The sequence below is a fragment of the Danio aesculapii genome, chromosome 5 (assembly GCF_903798145.1).
Source record: "Danio aesculapii chromosome 5, fDanAes4.1, whole genome shotgun sequence".
NCBI lineage: Eukaryota > Metazoa > Chordata > Actinopteri > Cypriniformes > Danionidae > Danio > Danio aesculapii.
Genome location: NC_079439.1, coordinates 42,975,418 through 43,001,231, shown reverse-complemented (window position 1 = coordinate 43,001,231; position 25,814 = coordinate 42,975,418). Strand labels below are relative to the sequence as shown.

The following is a 25,814-nucleotide window of genomic DNA, read 5'->3' as shown; positions in this document are numbered from 1 at the left end:
TTTGAGGCACTTTCAAGACCATAGTTTATTTCATGGTAATAAGAAAGTATATACATTGGGGTCCCTTTATAGTGAGTGCTAAAGCTACACACATGATTTTCATTCTCTTTTACTGTTCTGACACTTAAAAAAAAAAAAAAAAAAAATCCCCCATGTCTCAAGTCGACTCTTCAAAACAATTGGTGGATTTCCCAGACCATCGCTACATACAATTAACTATTGTGAAGCCAGCATTTACCACCATGGCGAAGAACAAAGAGCAAAACAAAAAAGCATGTGGATTATTGCTATAAAACTCAATAATAAAAAATAAGAAAATCAACATAACGAACAAACATGATTGAACGAAGGCATTTTTCTCCAAAAGATCGTCGCTGTGTAAAAACAAAATTAAGACATGCTTGTGCTAACTGTAACATGCCAGGCAAAATGAAGAAGATTGATACAGCTTGTATGGTAAGCAGCATGAACACACAAGAAATCAAACTAGATTGTGACAATGCATCGTCAATCCATCTTACGTAACTATCGCCAAACTGCTAATGGTAATAAAATACTATCAAAAATATACTGACTCGATAAAATGGCGGAATCTGCTCTTACATATAAAAGTCACATTTCAAAGTCTCTATATATATACACATTTATTCTTTTTTAAATCCTAGTCTTGTTTAGAGGTGAGAGTAGATGAAATGAAAACCATTAGACATTCAGAACCCCACCGTAAAACATCTCTTAAAACCAAGAGGATTTGTGCAAACCTCTAGATAAGTCAATGGAGAAATATTGAAGGAAAACGAGTCTGTTTGCACTGCAGTTGTGTTTATTTTCAGGGAGGACACAGATTTTGTTAAAGTAAACTCTTGTGGTCCTGAAATTTATTTTGGGTAGGCATATACAAATGTAGACTGCGGAGCGAGTGACTAACAAATGTTTTCTGAATGGAGCTCCATTAATGCCACAAAGAGCTACAGTCCATACGGCACCTCATTCTGCAACCAATCTCAGGCACATGAAAGTATTGTAAATCAACCTTGAAGTAATGCGAGAGAGGAATCACGACAGTAAATGTGTGAAGAGGTAGAGTTTGAAGCATTTCTGGGATGTATATGGATTTGAGATTCGTAACTTTTTGATTTAGTGGCTAATTCGTATGAAGTTGTGTGATCTAATTCGTACAATTTAGTAGGATTTGCTCATCCCCCAATGATGGTTGGGTTTAGGGGTGGGGTTGGGTGCCACGCCTCCTTTTTAAAATCGTACAATTTCGTACGACTGAACTCGTATGAATTAGCCACCAAACTGACAAAACGTAAAATACTTACGTTTTCTCATGAGATCAGGCTGGATGGTGCTGTAGTCAAAAATAAAAACTAAATAAAAATAACTGCTCATAACCCAACCAATAAATAACAGACAGACAATCTCAGAACAACCGTTTGTTTTCCTTATCTACATTGTTTACCAACTAGTCAACAAAATGCTGCATTTTGGCCCTGTTCACACCTCGTATAGTCCACCTGAAAATGACCTCATTATTTACTCTCCCTCATGTGGTTTTAAACTTGAGTTTCTTTCTTCAGCTGAACACAAAAGAAGATACTTGCTGGTTGCTGCCACCCATTGACTTTCCTAAGTATTTTTTCCTCTACTATGGAAGCTGACTGGTGCCAGCAACCAGCATTTTTCAAATATCTTCTTTTGTCTTTAACAGAAGAAATCATACCTGTCAACATTCCCGCTTTTCCTGGATTCACCCGTATTTTACCATTCTATCCCTCTATCATCCCTTTTAAGTATTTTCCTGTATTTCTCCCTATCTTCCTTCCTCCCCATTTTTAATCTTTCTATGAAGTAAAAGTAGCCTTAAAGAGCCGATCTCAAATGTGATATAATTGCAAGAGCTTTTCAAGAGAATTATGCTTTCACTTTATATTGGCTTGTAAGCAATTAAAACGGCAGCATTCACTTCATTCCCATTAAAGCCATGCGTTGCTCGTTGTCCGTACACTATGTGACAAAAGTCTTGTCATCGATTCCAGTTGTAAGAGCAACAAATAATAACTTGACTTCTAGTTGATCATTTGGAAAAGTGACAGAAGGTAGATTTTTCCAATGAATCATCTGTTGAACATTTGTTGAGCATTTCTGGGGTAAAATGGAGGCGGCATCGAAGATGAATCTAAAGAATCTTAATTTCTTTGCTATTCCAGATTACTTTATTAATAAGTTATTTGAGTCATTGCAGAGATGTATAGATGCAGTTCTCCAAGCTGATGGGAGTCACACACAATATTAATTCTTTTCTCACTGCACCATGACTTTATATTCTATACTGTACATTATTTCTGTGACAAGTGACAGGACTTTTGTCTAAGCAAAGTCAGACCTTACTGTCCTAATGAAATAATTAAAAATAAAGACATGATCATATTTTATTTTGGTAAAATAAGCGTAATTTAGAGGCCTTTGCCTTTCATATGAGCCACTTCTGATACCAAATAATCAACTAGAAGTCAAATTATTATTTGTTGTTCCGCAAACTTGGATAGGCGACAAGACTTTTGTCAGGTAGTATATGCAGCCTCTGAATCAATCAAGTAAATGAGCCTTAACGATGCTGACTGATGGACGTGCTCCATATAAAGACACTATTCCCAGATCAGCTTCGGTACACTCGAATTAAAGAGAAGTGAAACTTATGGATTTGGGTGTATTATTGAACAGAAAAATACACTTAATAATATGTAAACAAATCCATCCTGGCGTTATTTTTTTTTTAAAAACAAATAATTATATCTTAAATGAGCATAAACAGTTACGAAAGTAATCGAATGCTTTCATTATCTGTGGATTCTTAAATTCTTCTAACCTCTGTTATAAAAAAACAAACAAACTAAAAAGTGGATCAAAATGAGAGATTCGTTGATCTTCAGTAAATAAGTCTAGTAACTTTAATCAATATTTACAGTGAATAAAAAGTGAAGGAGATTTTACGACGATTTAATTTCTGGGGGTATGCCCTATTTTTACATCTCAATGTTGACAAGTATGAGAAACTCAAATAAGTTTTAAACAAGTGAATGGTGAGTAAACAACTTTTCATTTTTGCGTGATCCATCCATTTAAGAGACATTTTCATCAATCTGTGAACGTTTGTTTAACTTCAAATATAGGTGAAAACGCATTTGACTCTTAAAGTGTAAACGCTTATGTGGTGGAATGCGTTTCAACTATTCTCCTAAACCTCATGTAAAATAATTGAAGAAATGTTCTGCATAGTTTTGTGTCTATCAGAACAAAGTCGACAGCTCACAGCATCATTTTTCATCATTTCCCTTCACACTTGTCTGTAAACTGTGCAAAAAGCTCATACATCCTATTATACTTTCTATCCTAACATAATATTAGAGCCGTGGAAAAAAACTAATTCAAGACATTGATTTTGCATCAATTCTGAAATTTTCTAAATGCAGTGCTGTTCAATAGAGTCTGAACTTACAGCTGCTTTTAACAGCAGGTGGTGCTCTAGGCTCATTTTCAATCATACACTCAAATGCTCACAAGAAAGAGTGCCTATGCATTTTTTGTTTTTGCCTGTGAATTTTTCGCCCAGTGCCTGGGCAAGTTTATCTTTTGGTCAGTTTACGATGATCAATTTTGTAATTCTCTAAAACTATTCCTAACTTTAATTATTTTAAGTTCAAGCGGTTTTTGTAAGGAACTGAATGCAAGGAGAGTAAATCAAACAGCGCCATCTGCTGTTAAAATTAAGCACAGAATCTATTCCGGAGAAAACGATGCATTTTGAAAATCCGAGAATCGATTTCTCAAATAAATTTTTCACCACGGCTCTACTTCTTACAGACACAAAGTAGTCAAAAGTTTACAAAGGAGATGGATTTAAACACCCAAACTGATTGACCAAAACACTTCTTAACAACAGGTATAAACAGGGCTTTTTTTTCAGCAGCGCGAATGTTAGCTGTTAGCATTAGCACCCTTTCCACAAACTTATCTATCATTCCAACAGGACTAACCCTGATGACCTTTTTTTGGTTACTCTTCAGCCTTCCTTATTAGACAAACTGACAACAAATCGACTTAAAAAATAAACACTTTAGTGTATTTATTTTCAGATTAGCATCGGTTGCGCCGTACCACTGTGGAATATACACAGCTTCTGTAACAAATGGATCCCAATTAGATGACAAAACAGAAATCAAATTCTTGAATATTTTCTAGTCGGTCAAGCACCCGACAGATATCCCAAGCATGAAAACATTGAAAAACAAAAACAAGCCATCTTGTGCAACGATGCTAAAAACGTAACGTGAGAAGGTACTCATCGGCACTCAAAATAAACTGGTCCCCTTTTCCAACAAGAGAGAGAAACCCAATGATAGATCTTGCAGGGAGAAAAGTGAGGAAGGGAGATTTATCTACAAGGAAGGAAAAAAAAAAAAAAAACGAGACTCCACTTTCATCCACCACTTCTCAAACCTGATTTTACCAGTCCAAGCGTTGTATTTGTCAGAAGTGCTGCTTCATTTGGTGAAGGCGGCCACCACCGCCCACAGCAGCTCATTGGCGTTGTTCTTCATGCTCTCGCCCTCAGGCTCCAGGTCCAGCAGCTGTCGTACTCTCTTCATGGCCAGATCGTACTGGTCGTCCAGCAGCGGGGCGAACGCGTTCTCCAGGACGTCAGACGAATGGGCCAGGAATATTAGAGCCAAAAGGCGCTTGTCCATTCGGTGTGGGTCATTCACCCACTTTTCCAGCACGGACTCCTGCACTTTCTTTATAAGGCGCTGCTTTATATTATTATTGGTGAGGGGGTGTGTGGTCATGTCGAAAAGAAGAAAGTTTTGTTTCTCTGTGGTGAGGACACCTTTCTCCACTAGGTTTTTGGCCAGGCGCTCTCGGACATTACGCAGCTGATAATGAAGCTTTAATGGGTTCCATGTTTCACCTGTAAAAGACAAAACACTTTCAGTATCAAACAGTTACACAACAGATATTGTGTAACAGATATTTGGTTCATTTGACAGAGACGGAGATGAATCTAGCATGCTCTTTACACTACAAATATTTTATTTTTAACTTTATTTGTAGTCATCTTTCATAATGATGTTACGTATTTTTTCACAAATTGCTCTGCGGCTGTAACCTAAATGTTAAAGAGTATCAAATGGTATTTGCAGGAATCCTAAAAGTGATTTCAATACCTTTTTAAGACTTTTTAAAGACCTTCTCAGAATATTTTAAGACCTCATCGCCACTTCAAGTTCCAATCAGTAGCAAACCTTTAACTTAATAAACAGTTGTAGTTAAATAAATGAATGGAGCACAACCATACAACAAAACTCAGATAAGAAGAAACAGAAGAAACTAAGCTTGAAAGAATAAACTGTGGTTGTTTTCCGCGACAGGCTTCAGCTACTGTTTAAACTCGTCTTTCTCCAACCAGGAGTACGCAAACTTACATTTTCCCATTAATGCCGTCGGTTTCGCTCTATGGTTTCGCTATAAGTGAAGAACGTCACATCACCTTTCCTCATTTATCGCAAATTACGTGACATCACCCAGACAGAAAAGCTTGGCCGGATGCGCGCCAGCCCGAACCAATCGCATGGATAGCACAACCTTGTTAATATTAGGAGGAAAATAAATATATTTATGCTTTTTTGGAGTCAGACACTTTGGACAACGCTTGAACAAAATTTAAGACCTCGTAAAAACGCAACGAAGACTTTAATACCTTTTAAGGGCCTTCATTTTCTCATAATTGGTTTATCAACTTTTATTACTTTTTAAGACCCCGCGGACACCCTGTATCAGGAAAATCCTAAAAAAAATGACAGAATAAACACCAATACAGCTGTTGTAAAGTATGTTTAAGAGGCGCAGCTCCCATAAGGGCCATATATTTGTGAAGAACAGAGACTAAATTGGGGAAATCAGGTCTAATTGCAGATTCCAGATTGAGCAGTTGTTGCCAAATATATTAAATTAGAAACGGGCCACGCTATTCTCAAAATTGACATTCTCTGTTGCGTTTAACGGCTTCATATAAATCACTACTAGTCAATATAAATAAGCTTTGCAGTGAATTTTGTTCTGAAGGTCTATTTAAATCAGGGGTGCCCAAACGTTATCATTTGAAGGGCCAAAAACCAAATATCATTGAGAGCCATGGGCCGAAGATAAATAAACAAAACTATATTACATTTAGGTTGTCCTGAGTAATTTTCTATTTTTTCATAATATTTTAAAATAAACAGAAAACATCACTTTAAACGGTATTAAACAATGCAGTATAACTTTTTAAATGATCACATATTGCAATAAAAACATAAACAATCACCTTTATAACACAGTGGAGTTTAATGCTGAATACACTAGTCAAGCAAAATCTGCCTTTGACTTGACTTGCTCACCAAAGTCTCTGCATTGTCAGATGACAATATGTACATTTAAACAAAATTGGATTCATTTACAGCATTTAATTGAAACATTTAATTTCAGTGAGATTTTAACAATAAAACAAACAAAGAGTTGCATTAAATTTGAATTGACAATCTGGAAACCATCCCCATCATTCTACCTCTCTTCTCAGATGGGATGGTGAGCCAAATCAAAAGGTTACCATGGGCCAACTTTGGCCCGCGGGCCCTAGTTTGGGCATATCTGATTTAAATGAATCCTTCAATACTCAATACCTCAGTGACAGTTATCTGTAGCCTCTAACTAGTGTGTCTGATACATTTATTTGAAGCTAGTAGACATCAGGGTTGTAATTATATTTGTAAAACGCTTAACAGACTTATGCAAATGTATGTTTTTAATCAGGATTGAGATGAATAACTGCAAAAATGATCTGTCCCAGAAATATTAAGTAAAATGAGGGACAATATAAATGAATTGATACATTATAATTATAGTACTAATACATTTGTAGGATTTTGAAAATAACAATTAACACTCATTTTTCTATGGCTTAGTTCAATGGTCTCAAACTCATTTCCTGAAGGGCTGTAGCTCTGCATAGTTTAGCTCCAAACACCTTTAACTCACGGCTGCTTAATAGTCTCTAGGAGTCTTGAACACCTTGATTAGTTGGATCAGTTGTGTTTTATTAGGATTGGAGCAAAACTGTGCAGAGCTGCGGCCCTCCAGAAATCCAGTTTGAGACCTTTAGCTTAGTCCCTTATTTATCAGGGGTTGTCACTGCAGAATGAATCGGCAATTACTCTAGCATATGTTTAACTGGCGTATGCCCTTCCCAGCAATAGGAGTACAATCCCAGTGCTGGAAAACACCCACACTCTATCCCATTCACACAGTACAGCCAATTTAGTTTATCCAATTCGGGGAGAGCATGCAAACTTGGAAACCAGCGACTTCCATGCTCTTCTTGCAACCATGCTAACCACTTAGGTCCTGTGCACATGAACACAGGTATTTTCAAAACCGTAGTTTTTTTCTATGCAAAATCTATTGGGTGACTGAAACCAAAACTTTCTGAAAACTCCAGCCAGGGTTAAGATTTTCAGAAACTCGGGTGTAAACTCAGTGTGGTTGTGTGGACACTGCAACTGGAGTTTCTCCCTCATGGCATCACGGTTTTCTCCTTACTGATTGGCCAACACAGCTGAGTTCACACCAAACAAAAAAGACACGATTGAGGAAAATTCTGCATGTTTGCGGCAAATGAATCACTTATTCCAGGTCGCTTGTATCGCGGAATGGTACCACCCATTCTTACATTTGTATTAATTTGTACGAAATTGCAAAAATACTAAATTCTGCGTTTAGTGTGAACACAGAATAAAATGCTTTTATCACCACCTGGGTTTTATGTGGACAGGTTTTTTTTTTAAAAAGGAGGGGAATACTTTTATAAAATACCCATGTACATGTGGAAATGGTCTTAGCCAGTGTCATTAAATTATAATCGTTTTGATTAAGTTAGATGATGGCTCAGATTGTCTAAACATAAAAATGAGAATGTACTATTAAATATGTGAAAATCAACCACCCGCTAAAAAAATCTAATATTAAAAAAAAGAGGTAAAAATATAAATGTAGTGCATCTTTGCGCAAGCTTCCAAGCAAACAGTTTTTCCAAGTCTAGACACTGATAGAGGTCATTACATCATTCATAGTTTTGAAAGGTTTCGAGATTGCAGCAGCTGTACATCTTTCATAAGTTGCTGGCATTCATTTTGAATGCTTCAGTCTCTTGAGTGAGAGCAGCAGCTCAGCCGGTCAGCTCCTGTGCTGAAGCTGAGGAGCACAGACATCTCAGGATCAAAAAGCAGGCGGTGCTGGAGCATTTGCTAGTCATCGGCCTGCCTAATTTATGGCTCTGATATAATTCTGAGCACATTTTATCCACTCTCTGAACGAGGACGGCAGCTTTTTTTCTCAGGCGCTTTGATCTCACCCTTTGGCTCTCCAAACGGAGACATTTCCAGCTGAGCTCAGAGCCGCAGCAGGTACCAGAAATCACACTTACCCAATTTAGAGGAAATTGACCCTGGATCCAGCTTTTTGATCTGCACCGGCCACTGTATATTTAGATGGTAGCAATGACTAAATTAAATAGAACTTTGTGTGATCTAATCATATTGTTCAGACGTTATAGATGTTACAGTTTTTTCAGACTGTTATTAAGTTCATCCAAACATGAAAATTCTGTTATCAATAACCTTTATGTCATTCCAACTAGGGATGCTTAATATAATTGATTTATGCCTACTTAGAATTGTTGTCTTGTTTCTAGTGCAAATATCTACATTTCATTAGCAAAGATTATTTCACTTACCCCACAGGCAGATAAAACAAGCAAAATCTCTTAATTTTCACTTATTTCTTCTGGCGGTGAAAACTACTCGGTCTAAGATTTTTTTTGTTGATATTTGGACTAGAAACAAGACAAAAAATTAAGAAAAGCATTTTTTTTTTGCATAATAATTATTCAACTTGTGTACCTGAATACTGTTAGACTCCCCAGAAAACCATCAAATAGTGTTATTCAAACCATCCTTCAATTCATATCGCAATTTTTTTAAATCGCAGAAAAAGAAAATATCACAATATCAGATGTTTTCCAATATCGTGCAGCCTTAATTCCAAAGCACTGAAACCTTTGTTCATCTTTTCAGAAATGAAGATATTTAGATTTAAATCAGAGCGCTCTTTCTGAACTTCGTAATATAAGTCACATGGAATGTTTTGACTGTTTCTGGTTCCTTTTTTGGCTTTTGAATGTCTCTGGACCTTCAAAATCAAATATGAATGAAGGTCTCAGGGGCTTTTTTTATTTATAAATTTTTTTTTACATTTTTGGTGCAATAACCCTTTAATGCATTCACATAAGGAATAAATGGACACACTTTTCAATTAGGTTTCATCAGATAATGTTAGTTAATGTTTTTACTAACATGAACTAAGTATGAACAATCCTAGTTCAACATTTACTAATGACATATTAAATCCAAATCCAAATTCATGCTTGTTAACATTAGTTAATGCACAGTTAACATGAACCAACAACGGACAAAAGTATTTTCTGTATGTACAGTTCCTTGTTTGTTCATGTTAGTAAATGCATAAACAAATTACAATCTTATTGTAAAGTGCTACCGAATAAATTATACAGATCAAAGACAAAAGAATATATAATACATTACAATGATTTTTAGAAAGAATCCTGAAAATGTATCCATAAAAACAAATCCAAAACGATTTTAGATGTTTCTTGAGCACTAAATCAGCATCTTATAATAGTTTCTAAAGGGTCACGTCACACTAGTTTCTATCCAAAGATGTGAATTACATTTATGCGCATAACTGAAATATCGCATATAGGACATGCGAATAAAAGCAGCGTTTCCATTGAAGTAGTCAAAGAGAACAAAATCGTCACGTCCTGATTAACTGGCGACAAACATCAAGAGTAAAAATGGAATTTGCTGCTGTAGGAGAAGCTGTGTGAATCTTTTCTTTATTTAATAAATGACTTGTGGCTCAGAAGACCGTATGTCAACACGTATGGTGGCGTTTGAAGACGTCAGATGCGGAGCACAGATGCTCTTGACAGTGCTGGAGGTAATTAATTATATAATAACACTAATACCGAAATGGTTAAGGCGCTTTAGAATGACCAAAGCAACATTTCAGATGTTTTACAATGTGCTCAGCCAGCTGGTTTGTCCATTCACTCACATTTTTATCATCACATGATCTCTTACAACAAAATCACATGACCTTTTTAAGGTATAAAGGTTATCAAAGACTTAACTAGGCAGGTTAGGGTAATTAGGCAAGTTATTGTATAATGATGGTTTGTTCTGTAGACTATCAAAAAATATATAGCTTAAAGGGGCTAATAATTTTGACCTTAAAATGTTTTTTTTAAATGAAAAACTGCTTTTATTCTAGCCGAAATAAAAAAATAAGACTTTTTCCAGAAGAAAAACATATTTTTAGACATACTGTGAAAATTTCCTTGCTCTGTTAAACATCATTTGGGAAATATAAAAAAATGCAAAGGGGGCTAATAATTCTGACTTCAGTTGTACGTATTATAAAACTTTTTAATGTTGATAAAAGACTGAATTTATTACATCAAAGTTACAGTAAAAATGCAATCAAGTTAAAAATAACTCCAAAGATCTGCTCGAAACTCACCACTGAGTAACTCTATCCAGCTCTGCACGGTTTCAGGCGGTTGGGTGTCTTTTATATGTTTCAGAGCCTCGTCCAGCAGCACATCCCCTGTTGGAGCATCAGACTTGCATATAACCTAAGATAAAAAGAAAAGAACTGAGAGTCACTGAACACATTAAAACTGCCTATTGCATGAAAGTGCAGCTGAAATCAAAGCAATGAACTCATGAGGGTAAAATTAAGTGAAGGAGATGATTTACTTCAACTGAAGACCAAAGCATTTTAGCCCCTACATTAAATGTAATGCATTTTCCAGGCATACATCAGAGCCCGGTTTAATAATAAAAGTTCTCACTTACAGCAGCCAACACCAACCGCAAAAAAGACTGGCCTTCTGACACACAATTCATATCAAAGAGCTCCCTCTTGTGGTACAAAGTGTCCTGCACAACTGTAAATTTATTGACATCAGAGCGCTAAATTCTACACGCACACACAAAAAAATGGTTTATTAAATCTGTGGCTGTATAGCATCAGTAGAGGTTGTAGTCATGAGTAGTTTGAAATATATTCCATGTTTTATATATTCTACATATTCTGAAGGACACTACAAAACCTTGACTGAAATACATTAAGTATTTGAAGTGAAGTGATAAAGTGATTAGCAATTGCTTGCAGTTCATTAAAAGATTTTAATTATTGATCTAATTCTGCAATGTGTCAGTAAGCTCTTTTTTGTTTTAGAATTTGGTCTCTGGGGTGGCACAGTGGGTTGCACAATCGCCTCACAGCAAGGTTGCGGGTTTGAGCCCCGGCTGGGTGAGCTGGCATTTCTGTGTGGAGCTTGGGTTTGCTCCGGGTGCTCTAGTTTCCCTCAAAGCTAAAGACATGCGGTAAAAGTGAATTGGGTTGGCTAAATTGTCCGTAGTGTGTGTTTGTGAATAAGTGTGTACGGATGTTTCCTAGTGATGGGTTGCAGCTGTAAGGGCATCCGATGCGTAAAACATAAGATGGATAAGTTGGTGGTTCATTCCACTGTGGCTACCCCAGATTAATAAAGGGACTACGCCAAAAAAAAAAAATGAATGAATGAATGAATGAGGTCTCTGGGAAAATGACTAGGAATAATAAATGGAAGCAAATGGTCAAACTACTTGCTATACAAAGATAAAATAAATAAAAAAAAAAAATACAAGTTTGCAAAAATCAAGCAGCATAATGAGCTGTTTTTAGTGAATGAGACCAGAAGACTCAAGCCAATAAGGCTCCAATATTTTTGAGTATACTTTTTGATCCCAATCAGCTCTGTAGTGAAACACACATCAGTGTCCCTGAGATTACACAAGAGTAAGGTTTATCTCTGATGCAGAAAGAAGGCTCCAGCTACTGTCACCAATTTAGCCTAAAACCAAAATCTCGATCAATTGAACATTTTAACTCGATTACTATTTATAAACGATTATTTTATTTGTTTTTTTATTTTGCCCTCTTAATTCACTGACAGATTTTGTACTGTAAATATTCTCACATAATACAAGTGAGGGATTTTTGAATGAAGTGTGCATTACTTGATTTTAAAATAATTAAAGGAAACACACTATCTACTATTAACGTAGAACAACTGAAATTATAACACATTGCCTAAAACCAACAGTGACTTAAAAAAAAAAAAAAAAAAAAAAAAAAAAAAAAGTTAAAATAAATAACTTGAAGTTTTGGAAACAATAATTATTTTCAATGTTTTTCAAAATAAAAGTCAAAAATAAGCAGCATCTCTTCTAAATGTAGTGCAAAGTAAGGTTCAAGAACCGGTTGACCGTCCTACTTGACCAGAGATCAGATGTGGCTGCAAAGTGGCCACAGAAGTAGAAATCAGCCCTAAAGCAACTTCACGTGACTCCTCACACGGTAGGGAAAGTAATTGAAAAGATTGTCCAGGAAAAATTAGATCGATTATAGGTTCTGAATGTCAATTTCGATTACTTTTTGATTAATTGCCCAGCCCCACACCAAGTGACTGTGTTCAGCTCTGAACAGGGCAAAAATCTGTCTCTCTGAATCAAGCATTTCAAAGTTTTAGAGAATTCGAACTGAAAGCCACTCAGAGCAACTAAACTAATCTAAAACTATAAAACTAGTCTAACCTTTGATGAGGAGCAAGTTGAGTGAACAGAGAACTGGTTTAAAGTTCACTGTAGTAATGAAAGTGAGTTTATTTTTTTAGGTTCAATAGAAAACAATGTATATCATCAAACTAGGCAAAGACTGAATCAAAAATGTGTATTGAAGTAAGTGAATGATAAAGGAGAAAGTGTTGTGGTGTTGTTTTCTGCAGCAGGTGTTGAGCCTCCATTCACTGGGGAGATTCTAGGTCTGATTTTGAGCCGAACTGAGACTCTTGAGAGTCTTATTTGAATCGGGATGAATTTCAGTCACGCATTGTTTGACGTTTTGTGTTCGTGCATTGTATACAGAGAACCGCGCCCGGTCGACAATCAGATGATTTTCTGACAGGTCCAAAATTGATCACCCTCGTGAGAAAAAAAAAAAATCATAAAAATAAAATAAATAAAAATAAATAAATAAATCACACACTTGTACTTAGGCTACTCTAAACGTAAAACGTTTAATGGCCCATCTGATTTATAGTGAGAACACAGAACAAAAAGCAGCTCAGTTTGTCTAAAAATCTGGTCAACAAATGAAAAAGAATTAAAGAATTTGCATGTTCTCCCTGTGTCCGTGTGGGTTTCCTCCGGGTGCTCCGGTTTCCCCCACAGTCCAAAGGCATGCAGTATATGTGAACTGAATAGGTTTAATTGGCCGTAGTGTATGTGAGTGTGTGCAATAGTGTATGGGTGCTTCCCAGTGTTGGGTTGCAGCTGCAAGGGCATCCGCTGCGTAAAACATATGCTGGATAAGTTGGCGGTTCATTCCGCTGTAGCAACCCCAGATTAATAAAGGGACTAAGCCGAAAAGAAAATGAATGAATGAATGAATGAATAATAGCCTATAAGACGAGTATAGCCTACAATGCACAAAAAAATTATTTATTGCTCTAAATCTCCAAATAATCTCTGCTTAGAGAAATTCATTACAAATGCTGCAGCAAGTTGAGAAAATACAGCATAAAATAAGTCACTTGAGATAGCAAAAAAAAAAGGGTTTGAGGTAGCAAAAAGAACCTCATAGAAGTTTGTATCGACATGAGGGTGAGTAAATGACAACATACTGTTTATTTTTGGATGAATTATGCCTTGAATGGCTTGTAGTACATAAACACTGCCAAGGGAGGGATGCAAAACAGGAAACCTCTCCCAATCATGTGATCATTTCCAGAGCTCTGAACAGTCTGTCTTACCTTCCGGGCAAGCAGGCTTTTCCTCCTCATGCCACAGGCCTCCAGCTGCAGTCTCCCTCGTAATGCCAGCTCAATGAGCATGCAGCCTCTCAGGCCTGACGAAATGCAGTCGTTCCAGAAAGAGGTGTAACCCTTACAAAAAAACAATACCAATGGATTAAGTATACATGCAGTTGAGGGCTATGCACTTTAGAGCTTCAGTGTAGCTGAAATGAAGACTGTTCCAGTTACAATGTTACACAAGTATCTAGTGACTGTGTGAGAAGCTGCATTTCTTAGAAAGTGTGTCCTAACTACACTGTTAAAATATATATGTTAATGAACAGTGTTTTCTGTTTATTTATGGTTGTCAAATGCTTTGAGACCTTGATCTCTGCTCTGTCAACTTTTGATGTTGAAAATTCATCTCTATAGTTTAACAAAGTAACTTTTATTGACATTTTAGAAGTAATAATATAATGTATAAGAAATAATATAGAGAAATAAGTGTGTAAAATAACAGAAAACGTACTGGCAGTTGATTACTGGCAGTTGAAGGTTTTTGTAGCGTTATTTAGAACACCAACACAGACAATAAATCACATTAAACTATTAAAAATTTCAATAAAAATCCCTTTTTCTAGCTTTTCAATGTTAGAAGCTGTTGGAAGAAAGATCAAGGTTCCATAATGTAATCTAAAACCATAAATACACAGGCGAAAAAAAAAAAAAAAGAATGATAAAATAAAAAAAACTGCTTATATACAGATATTGTTTTATAGCTTACATGTGGCATGATGCCACGACACACGTTAAATGGTCTCTTTTCCATGTTAAAATTAGTTTTTGTCCTAATCATCCATGAAGCAGACACAAGTAATTTCTATTTTAGAAATAGTTTCTATTTCTGCAATGTCAAAACAACAGCATAAACTACTATGACAATGAACACCTCAGGTACTGATTATGTGCTTTATTTAGTGTTAAATGCTACCAATCTGAGTCTGGATACAATTTTGTGTGACATTTATTGCCATACTAGCCTATCAAGAAAGCCTACAGGAGCAGCAGATAGTTCACCTCAGCTCTTTAAATTACAGTCAAAACTGTGACTCAGTGCAAACCAATATCAGACACTCAGCCTTTAATAAGGTTTAATATGTACTAATTAAATGATAAACCTTACCATACCACACCAAATAGGCGGGTACTTAAATATTTCTCTCCTGTTGCGTTTGGTGCAGACAATCAAACTGCTTGCCTCTGGAATCTTGTCGGGTCACGTTAAGTTAGGACACGATGACATTCATTACATTTCTCTCTGGCCATTCCAGTTTAGCTTCATGTAATCTGCTATTTGAATTTCAGTCAGAGCCTAATTTGAATTCATGAATTGAAAAAGTGAATTTTGCCCAACACCACGGGATAGAAATGCCTTCAGTCTGCGGTGTCGTACTTTGCAGTGGATGAAGTGAGCGATGGATTTCTTCAGCATTAACAAGGCCTGCTTTGTGCATATAAAGTCTCCGTCCCAGTGGCCACTGCTAAGAAACAACAGGCCTCTTTCAAGGTACTGGCAACACAGGCAATGCTCTGCACGAGGTGGAGCACATGCGCAAACAGCCATTGATAGTAGCACTAGGTTATATCATTCAGTGTTTTTTAAAGAACTGTTTACATTGCACTGCTTTCAAATAGATCTCATTCAATGAAGATAGGTCTAGAGGTCTGTGTGCTCTTGATGGAGACACAACCGAAATGCTAAATAATCAAATAAGTCAAGCATTTGAATAAGTCATCTTCGCTGAAATGCAAAGGGCTCAAATTTAGCATGAATTTTCAATGCAACTTCATACAAAATGCCCCCAAAATAACTATCTTTTACTACTTTATTCAAATTAGTGAATAATATAGTTATTAATTTAGATTTTTTTAAAAGAAAAGCTATGTAACTTTGGCACACTTTCACCAAATACTCTTTAACATTAACATGCATCATCTACCCCCCACCCCCACCCCCAAAAATTAACACCACAAATACATTTTCATTGATAATTATACTAATTATTATAATATATTATTATATAAATGACAATTATAGAGACCCCCTCACATGATTGTAAAGCGCTTATGGTCATACACAATAGTTCTGCTACAGTATATAAATGCACATTACATGACATTGAATATACAGATTAATCAAGTGGAAATTCTATCAAATGTCCAAGCTGCATTTTCGTAAAACAAATGTGCATGATGAAGTGATGTTTTGAAAGATCTGTATTTATTTTAAAAAGTAAAATGTGGTTTACTAAAAAAATATATTCACTTCAAAATGTATTTTATTTTTTAAAGGTCTACGTCACCTATGGAAGTCTTTTTCTACCACAGAATAACAAAAAAGTAATCATATTGCTCACAATTCTGAATCCATTTGACTTTTTCCTTTACATTTTAAGAACTGATAGACATTTTTTGTTTAGATTGTAACTATTAATTGTATATTCTAGTTTGTATATTTTGGCAATTCAGAGTTTACAGCTGACAAAAAAAAAAAGTTTGAGGTTAGTAAGAATTCTAAGGGAAAAAAAGATCAGGGAAAAAAGACTCCATGAACACATTAAAGAGATTGTTCACTCAAAAATGAAAATTTTACTCAATATTTACCCTCCATCAAGTGGTTACAAAACTTTATGAGTTTCTTTATTTTGTTGAACACACAAAAAAATATTTGAAGAAAGTTGGAAACCTGTAACCATTGACTCCCATAGTAAAAATAATCAAGTCAGTGGTTCCAGGTTTCTAACATTCTTCGAAATATTGAATGCATGTTCAACAGAAAGAAAAAAAAAATAAAACTGGCTTGGGCAAGGTTAAGGAAAATGATTGCAGAATGTTCTTTTTTGGGTGGACTATTCCTTTAAACCAAAAATAAACATTTAAATTTTTTAAAATCTTCTTCACAATGTTACTGTTTATACTGATTCTGTTTTTCACTGTAGCCTTTCACAGAGCAAAAAGTCTCCATCAAAATAATCTCACTACAATAGTAGTACAGAAGTTTTATGATGACTGTTTAATATTCTTGGTTTATTCCCTTGCCTAAAATGACAAGATATGAAGTTATTGTACTACTACACTGAAGTGATATGACAATACTGCTCCATTAAACAACAGTGTTCAAGCTCACAAATGTTTCGTCATGGTTTTTCTTGTATACACTGTGCTGTCATGGGAGTGAACCAGACACTTAAGCTCTGACAGCAACATAAGAGAGCTCTCACTAAAAGCTGACATAAGCAGACACTAACTAGGCAAAGACAGCTGTGATTAAAGACAGAACTATTGGAGAAGACCAACCACATGCAAAAACAGTGGCCTTTATTGTACTTTATTTAATGTGTACTTGATAGAGTGAGGTCACAATCAAATATTCATCAAATAAAATAGACGAGTTCACTATGATCTACAACGACGCTTAAAATTTGATACACTGAACAAATTGTACAACATACAACTTTCAGGATCAGCCCAAGATGCTGAATGAATTGTAAACACTTAAACATACCTGTGAAAGAAACTAAACCAATCTAATCCAAGTCAAACTATTGTGTCAAAAAAAAAGCAATTCGATGGTTTGAGAGGCCAAGCGTAAGCAGTAATGTTTTAAATGCATTTTAGAAATTCATCGAAAAGCAGTGCTTAAAACCAACCATGCAAAGATACTTCGACCTATCAAACTTCAACCCTTGATATTTGCATGTAAAACATGACCAGGAACACTGCTTGACTTGAAAGGACAAGGCAAAAAAAAAAAAACAAGACATTGGCTCTTTAAAACACAATTTTTCTGAAAGGTATTAATCATTTTGTACCCAAAAGCCAATGTTGCTGAGAGGACAAATGCAGCAGACAGTAATTCAACATGAATGGGCTGCAAAGAGATGCGTCTTCAGTAACAGTGCCCAGTCTAATGCCTGCCTGCTCAACCAAAATGCCAGACAATGAGGTAGGTGCAATATACTGCCTATTATAGCTCTAAATTAGGGTTGGTCAAAACACCAAACTGGCTCATTTTAAGTAGTTAACACACTACTAAATATTTTTGTGTTGCACCACTGAACCCCTCGCCACCCCCCATGTATAACACGGTAGAAAATAGATGTCGGCGAGATAAGTTTACATTGAAGAGCTTGCAATAATGAAAAATAATCTCTTTCTACCCACAGCCTTTTCCCTCCCAAATCTAGCATTTATTTTTTGGTTTGTGAAAGAGGAGTTTGTTTATCTTTCAATGAGTCTTTTAGTTTGTTGTGTTAATTGTACTTATCAACTAAATTAAGAATAAGAAAATGTGTATTTTGCATGCATTCATGGCTCGTTGTCTGTTATTAGTGACTATGTAATATGTAAATGTAATTTGTCATTTGATTTTCATAGGACAGTTATATCCTATAAATGCAAATATAAATATAAATATATATATATATATATATATATATATATATATATATATATATATATATATATATATATATATATACACACACACACAGTTTGTTTAATGATGCAGTTTATTGATTTGAATGCTTCGTATTTACAACCTACTAACTACGTTTTGCCTTAAGAACATGTGGTGCAACCGAAGTAAGAACAAATTTTGTCACAAACTAGCTAGTAGTTACGAAGCCTCTAGTGTGGAGTTTACATTCTAGTTTAAGAATAATGTACATGGCTCCAATAGTTAGCTAACATTAATTAATTTAACTAAACGATTAAAACTACAAAAGCTTTCATTAATCTTAGGTAATGTTAATGTCTTAGTTAATGCCTAATAATACACTAAAATCATTCATAGTCTCTAAGTCGTAATCGTTTTATTCAATTACGTTGACAACTAATAAAAATTCGGTTGTACTTTTTACCAATAATTTCATGGGAGAAAAACATTTCATAGTTGCACATAATTTAATTTATATATTACACACAATTACATATTACGATTACATATAGATGTATTGCTGCAACAGCAAGAGTTCTGTGTTATACTAAATGCAGCCAATGAACTGATGGAGCTTAAAGCAGTGGTCCTTAGTCCTGGTTATCATAATATTCTGGATGTCTTCCTTATTTTAATAAATTGATGCATGTTATCAGCTCATTATTTGAAGTTTTAAAGTGTGTACTTCAGAGAAGGCTTTCAAAAAACTGTGCAGTGCTGAACTCCTCAAGGACTCCTTTAGAAAAAAAATGCAAGTGATTTGATCCGAAACTGTGCTTCTTCATGTTTCATAAAATGCAAATCAACTGTTCCCAGAATAGTTTGAGTCCTAAACCCTTCATCACAGTCTGGAGCTTAAGTTTCCTTTCGAATAACGAATGTGTGTGGCTGCAAACTCAGAAGAGACCCGACTGGGATAGTGTGCTCTGTATTGCTAATTAAATTAGTACTTCAGCTTTTCCTGAAGTTTGTGTCCATTAAATACATCAGCCAGTGTCAGGACACTTAAACTTCAGACATTAACAAGGTCAGAACCATTTGCAAATGTTGTGGATTAAAAATAATAAATAAATATTTAGTGTCTTGCAAAACTTTATTCATCTTCTGAAAACAAGCTTCTTCATCTTCCATAGACAGCAATGGTGCGGAGATGTTCCAAGTCCAGAAAAGGAACGAAAAACATTGTCAAACCTTCCACCTGTCCTTTATCTGTAATCATACTAAGCTCCAATAACACTTTTGTCTGAAAAAACACAACAACAACTATAAATGTGACTGCTTGCCTATGTCTTCTCTTTCACATCAGGTCAAGGTAAGTTTACTATGTACAGTGTGATGTATTGCCATAAGTCTGTAGCACAACACGCAGGGGCTGTCTAACCCATAGTAAAAGCACACCCTTATTAGATGCAGAAGAGATTGGAGAACAAAGTTGTTCCAGGGACCTGTACCATGAAGCCTGATTAATAGGGCTGTACGATACCAAAGAGCATAGAATCACCAAGAGGCGACACTCTGTTGCCATTTGGGAAACAGCCACTAGATGCCGCTAGTGTCACGTGGTGGCCATTTTGAAATTAAAATTAAAATAGGAAAACAGCACGGATAACTAATATTAGACAAAATGAATTCAAATATTGAATTAAATAGGAGTTAAAATGAGTACAACCCCTTCGAAAAGTAACATTTTAAAACAATATCCCAATGAAAACAGACAATTTCCAAAATGTTGACAAGACTAAGTTTAATACATCTGATATCTAAAATATCTGTTTCACATATAACATAAAAATAAGGCTTACAAAACAACATAATTACTATTTTTTTTCTTACTCAATTTGGGTGAAGCAAAAATGAGTATAAACAACAAAAACTACATTATCTGGTAGTTTGTATGGCCTCCATGATTTTTAATTACAGCATTAAAAATCATGAATAAAAATATATATAAAAATAAATAAAAATTAATTTGGAGAAAGTAGCTTTTTAAATAAACTTAATTAGTCTTTTTTTAACAGACAACACTGGAAAAATACTATGTACTATTATAATATAATAATCCAACAAAAAGTACTGTTAATCTGTTATTAACATTCCATTTTGAAAGTGATGTTAATTTAATTTAACATATTAGTATGAATATGTTTTATGCCAGTGCGTAAACTATTAAAGTAATTTCACCTAAAAGTGACAGTTTCAAGAAAACAAGTATAGTCAATATATTAAACATTAAATCTGTAAAATAAACTATTAAAAGTGCTGATAATCACCAGTCTATGATAGTAAGTGTTGTATTGATATCTTTCAGGTTTTATTTCAGCTTTGATGCTCTTTTTAAATGAATAAATAAAAAACAAAGCAGCTGCTTGCTATCGCAACCGCAATAAGATCCAATGGACGGCTGATCGCTTTCACTCCAATATGGCGGAATCGCTGGGCGCTGCTGTTGCAATGGAACGTTCTATTGAGTGTCACCTCTTGGTGATTCTAAGCTCTTTGACGATACCAAAGAGCATAGAATCACCAAGAGGCGACACTGAAGTGTGCTTTGGGAAACAGCCACTAGATGATGCGGTGGCTATTTTGGAATGAAAATTCCAATAGAACAACAGCATATTAGAAGTCTGTAAAATAAACTGTTAAAAGTGCTGATGATTGTGATATTAAGTGTTGTATTGTCGTCTTTCAGGTTGTATCTCAGCTTTAATGTGCTTTTTAAATAAATAAATAAAAAACAAAGCAGCTGCTTGCCATCGTGACAGCAATAAGATCCAATGGACAGCCAACCGGTTTTACTCCAAAATGGCGGAATCCGGGGTTGTTGCTGGGCGCTGCTGTTGCAATGGAACGTTCTATTGAGTGTCGCCTCTTGGTGATTCTAAGCTCTTTGACGATACCAGAGACTATAGAATACACAAGACCTGTAAATTGTACACTTTTGAATGGGGAAAAGTGTAACTGTCAATATGGTGATTGAAACCCTTCTAGTACAGGAGCCAATCATTGATCGCTATATGGCGGATAAAGCCCGCCTTCTAGTACAGGAGCCAATCAGCGATTGCTATAGAATGATGGGGGAGGGGCTCAGACCAGACGTGAGTTTCTGCAGATTTTGTGTGATATGAAAATTTAGAAATGAAACTAAATGGAAAGATTTTATTTTTATTGGTTATTCATAATTAGAAATGTAATTGTAAGCTTGGCACGTAGTTTTGGAGAATTTGAAGTTTCCGGATTCAAACAGAATGCCCGAACATACTGCCCGAGAGGCATTTCAAATATGGCCGCCGAGTGAAAAGACTTGCCTTAAAGGGACTTTGACGATACTGGAAAAATCTGACATTGCAATATTTAGTTATTCTGCGATACATATTGAGAGATATAAATATAATCTCACCAGATGACTTGAACAGCTCAATTTGGAAAGATTTCATTCACTTATATTAGATTGGAATGATCAAGTCGTTTTCTATACAGTACCTCAGCTTTAATTTGAATAAATTTCAAGCAAAAATAAATGAATAAACAGTGCTTTATGGTGTTCTGCGGAGTCTAATGGTATTCAAGTCCAGACACTGAACGATCAAATTTTAAATAACACCATCATCCTTGTATAAATAATTTTAAAAAAATTAAAATATCTTTATCCTTAATCAATAATCTATTCCGGCGCTGTGACTATTGCAGATACACACATTGTGTTATCGATTCTCAAACGATATATTGTTCAGCCCTACTAGCCGGTTAAGTTCAGTTCAGTTTGCATCAATACAGGCTTTTAGGTACCATGAAGGCAGCTCAGTTCAACTCCTGCATCATACCATGGCAAACAAAGAGTGATTAAAGCTGCCTGCGCATTACCTAAAACCCATGATTGGTGCAAAATAAACAAACTTAACTGGCTAGCCAGCTAATACAGCTCTATGGTACAGGCCCCCAGGAGCTTTGTACGATTACAGTTGAACCACTGAAGTCACCTGCAATGTTTTCACAATGTTTTGTTTCCTTTTCTGGACTTTGACCATCTCTTGTCCATTGCTGTCTATGCAGGCTCAGTGAATACCTCCTAATCTGTGTTCAGAAGATGTACAAATGTCTCAGGGAAATGAAATGGACACAAGGGCGTGTAATTAATAACAGAACTTTCATTTCTGGGTGACCTAATCTTTTAAAATCTCAATGTGTCACCAGAAGCCTCTGGTATTAATTTTGTTTACATGCATTTTACAAATCCCTAATGCCAATGGTTTTCAGTAAAATTCTATTTTATGATATACAGAAGAAACAAAGTCACCTACGTCTTGGATGGCTTGAGGTTTTACTTTTACATTAGTTCTGGATGACCTGTCCCTTAATACTGCACATTATAATAAAGATCAACCTTGGATTTGTTCCAAAACAAATATTGCTTTGACTATACAGGCTGTATCTGGATCTACATGCTTCATACGAATGTGAACGTGGGTGTAAGAATAATGGCCTACACCATGCATCCTGAAACAATATTATATCTACCAAAATGCAATACACAAACGGCTTCAAACCCATTGTACAGACAGACGAAAATTAGCTTCATGTAACTCAGATATGCCAATATAAGTGTATGTCAATCTGGTTACCATATGCTACATGAAACAGACAATAGATGTAATATTAACCAATTTAAAGGCATTATTCTGTTTTTAAAAACTCTTCACTGAACTACGTTTTGTTTTGAGAGTCTTGAGGTTCAAAGCGAGAACTTGGAGCTGCAGTGCAAGTCAAGCTAAATGCTATCGCATCACTGCAATCATGTCGCTTGATTTAATCTCAAAACGTCACCAATTTATAAACAAAATACAATAACAATCAGAGTTTGAGAATTCAGCTTCTTCTATTTTTGAAAGAGCTAATTTATCAGCATCGAGCGACCATTGTGGGTGATGGTGAGAGATAATATGCTAACGTTAAGCATCGACTACAGGAACAACAACTGAGAAAACAAAGCAAAACCACAATAACCTCTCGGTCTTTTAAGCCCAACAGCAGCACTTCCTCCATCAGTGTGAGTCTGGTTTCTTTGGAGTCGCCGCTGTCATCGTCTTCCGGCTCTTCTCCGCGGCGGGGCTCGTAGTCCTCGTCGCCGGATCCGCGCTCTCTGTCGGCGGCAGCAGCGCTGCGCGAAGCCTCGGTGCGTCTTTGCACCAGGCCGGAGCTCCGCTGGGTCAAAGTACTCATCTCTCCCTCTCAAACACACTAAAACAAAACCTCCGTCCCAGACAACACCTGTCTGAGAACACACTGCCTTATTCAGTCCGATGCATAAATGATTTCCGGGGCGAAAAAGGGAAATGAAGGTGTATATCGGGATTTGTTTTGGAAAGGGCCCCCTCGCGATCCCTACCGCGGACCGTCGCCGATTCCGTCAGGTTTAATATGGCGACCAGTCCAGACGTGACGGGAACAGCAGTGGATGTGGCATCCCAGTACTCAGGTTGTGTCCCAAAACCTGCCGAACTGCATACCGAGACCACATTTTTCATCATCTTTTGGTAGCACCGATTTAATTTGATTAACTAGCCCATTTTGTTAATTAACTAACAACAACAGTAAGCATTTTACTAACTTGAAGTGAAATATGAAACGTTAATATTCATATATATATATATATATATATATATATATATATATATATATATATATATATATATATATATATATATATATATATATAATAAAAAATGGTATGTTATTTAAATGTCTTATACGATGAATACACACACACACACCAAACATGCAATGTTTTGAAATTAGCAGATGTCAGTACATTTATTTACATTTAATTTACTCAAATAGTCTTTTCATTCAAGCCTATTAATATTTTTGCAGGTGAATGTCTGTAACCTGTACAGAAGCCTGTAAGGGAATGTTTTATTTGTTAATATGAACATTAAAGAAGTAGAATACCAATAAAATAAACAAAATAACAAAAATTTAACTATTGTTACTTTTTTCAATAACTGATCATGATTGCAAAGTACTGATCTATTTTTTTATTTCAATCATATTTTGTGGACAAAGTGAAAGTTACATATTTCTCAAGTGCGTATAAAAGGTATTTGCTACTTTTACATAAAAACAATCATCTCAAAAGTAATGTGCCAAAATAAAGCAATATGACATATTTCATATACTTCCAAGGTCAAACTCTGATAATGTGAACTTTAAAGTTAGTTATAGAAAAATATTTTTAAAAAATGATACAGTAATATGTTTCTTATCTAGTTCACCTTGTCAAACACAAGAGCAGTGATGAACTGAAGTGAACAGAACCAGACTCACATCTGACCGTTCAAGTAACAGTGACTGACTGGCAAAGAGCAGCAGTGCAAAACGAATAAGAAAAATGCAAACAAAAACACAAAAATGGTCAGGAAACTCCACACTTCTGCCAGCTCGGCTTTCAGGAGCTTACATCAGTTTCAGTACATTACAAATGCAGAAAAACACAAAAAGTGATGGACAACAGACACTGAACACAATCTGTGACGGAAGTGCCTGTTGATTTGGGGCAGTAGTTTTGTAGGCACCGCAGAAAAACAAATAAGAAACAAACGCAGATACAGTATGACAATAGCTTATGTTTCAATAGTTACAAAGATTTGCCGTTTATGATAATTTTTTATCTTATTTTATAAAATTATTTTTAATTTATTTTGTTTTATACACATACATTTGTTGTTGTTAGATATAGATATATATATATATATATATATATATATATATATATATATATATATATATATATATATATATATATATATATATATATATATACACACATACACATATATGCATATACATATATAGATATAAATATATATACACACACACACACACACCAATGTTGTATCTTGCAGTGTAAGCACTGACTAAAAATACCCGCAGTGATGCTGATGCTTGGTTGATCCATATCATTACAAAAAAAATAATGGTTTTCATCACCAATATCCTGTTCTTATGATTACAATTTCATTATTAGTAATTTCAAAATAGTAATAATATTTGTGTGTGCTCCTTTGTTTTAAAAGTGTGAAATGATCACATAATGTTCTAGAAATTATAGCAGCTAAGGCTGAAAGAAATAACAGGCAGCCTATTTATGGACAGATAAGACTCACACAAAACAATGTGTGTTTTACAATAGAGCACTGAAACTGATGTGTGTCGTTCTATACATCCCGTTTCCTTATATTGGTCTTAAAAAAAATAAAGTTCTCCTTCACACATTCAACTTTTATATACCTGAAAGTTGAT

General features: G+C 35.4%; 1 protein-coding gene across 1 annotated transcript; it reads right to left on the bottom strand.

Annotated features, from left to right (window-relative positions):
- On the bottom strand, window positions 1–23,951 carry golph3a (golgi phosphoprotein 3a). Its single transcript, XM_056458269.1, has 4 exons — window positions 23,520–23,951; window positions 14,039–14,170; window positions 10,699–10,813; window positions 1–4,972 (listed from the first exon to the last, which is right to left on the bottom strand). The coding sequence occupies exons 1-4, from the start codon at window positions 23,733–23,735 to the stop codon at window positions 4,548–4,550; spliced, it is 888 nt and encodes a 295-aa protein (XP_056314244.1). The 5' UTR covers window positions 23,736–23,951; the 3' UTR covers window positions 1–4,547.
- Window positions 23,952–25,814: the final 1,863 nt, after the last annotated feature.

Excerpts from the sequence above, each read along its gene's own strand:
- golph3a (XM_056458269.1), bottom strand. The coding sequence starts at position 23,735 with ATGAGTACTTTGACCCAGCGGAGCTCCGGCCTGGTGCAAAGACGCACC. Across the intron at positions 14,171-23,519 it reads TGGGCTTAAAAGACCGAGAG|GGTTACACCTCTTTCTGGAA; the intron begins GTTATTGTGGTT and ends TTTTTTTGTAAG. Across the intron at positions 10,814-14,038 it reads AAAGCCTGCTTGCCCGGAAG|GTTATATGCAAGTCTGATGC; the intron begins GTAAGACAGACT and ends TTTTTATCTTAG.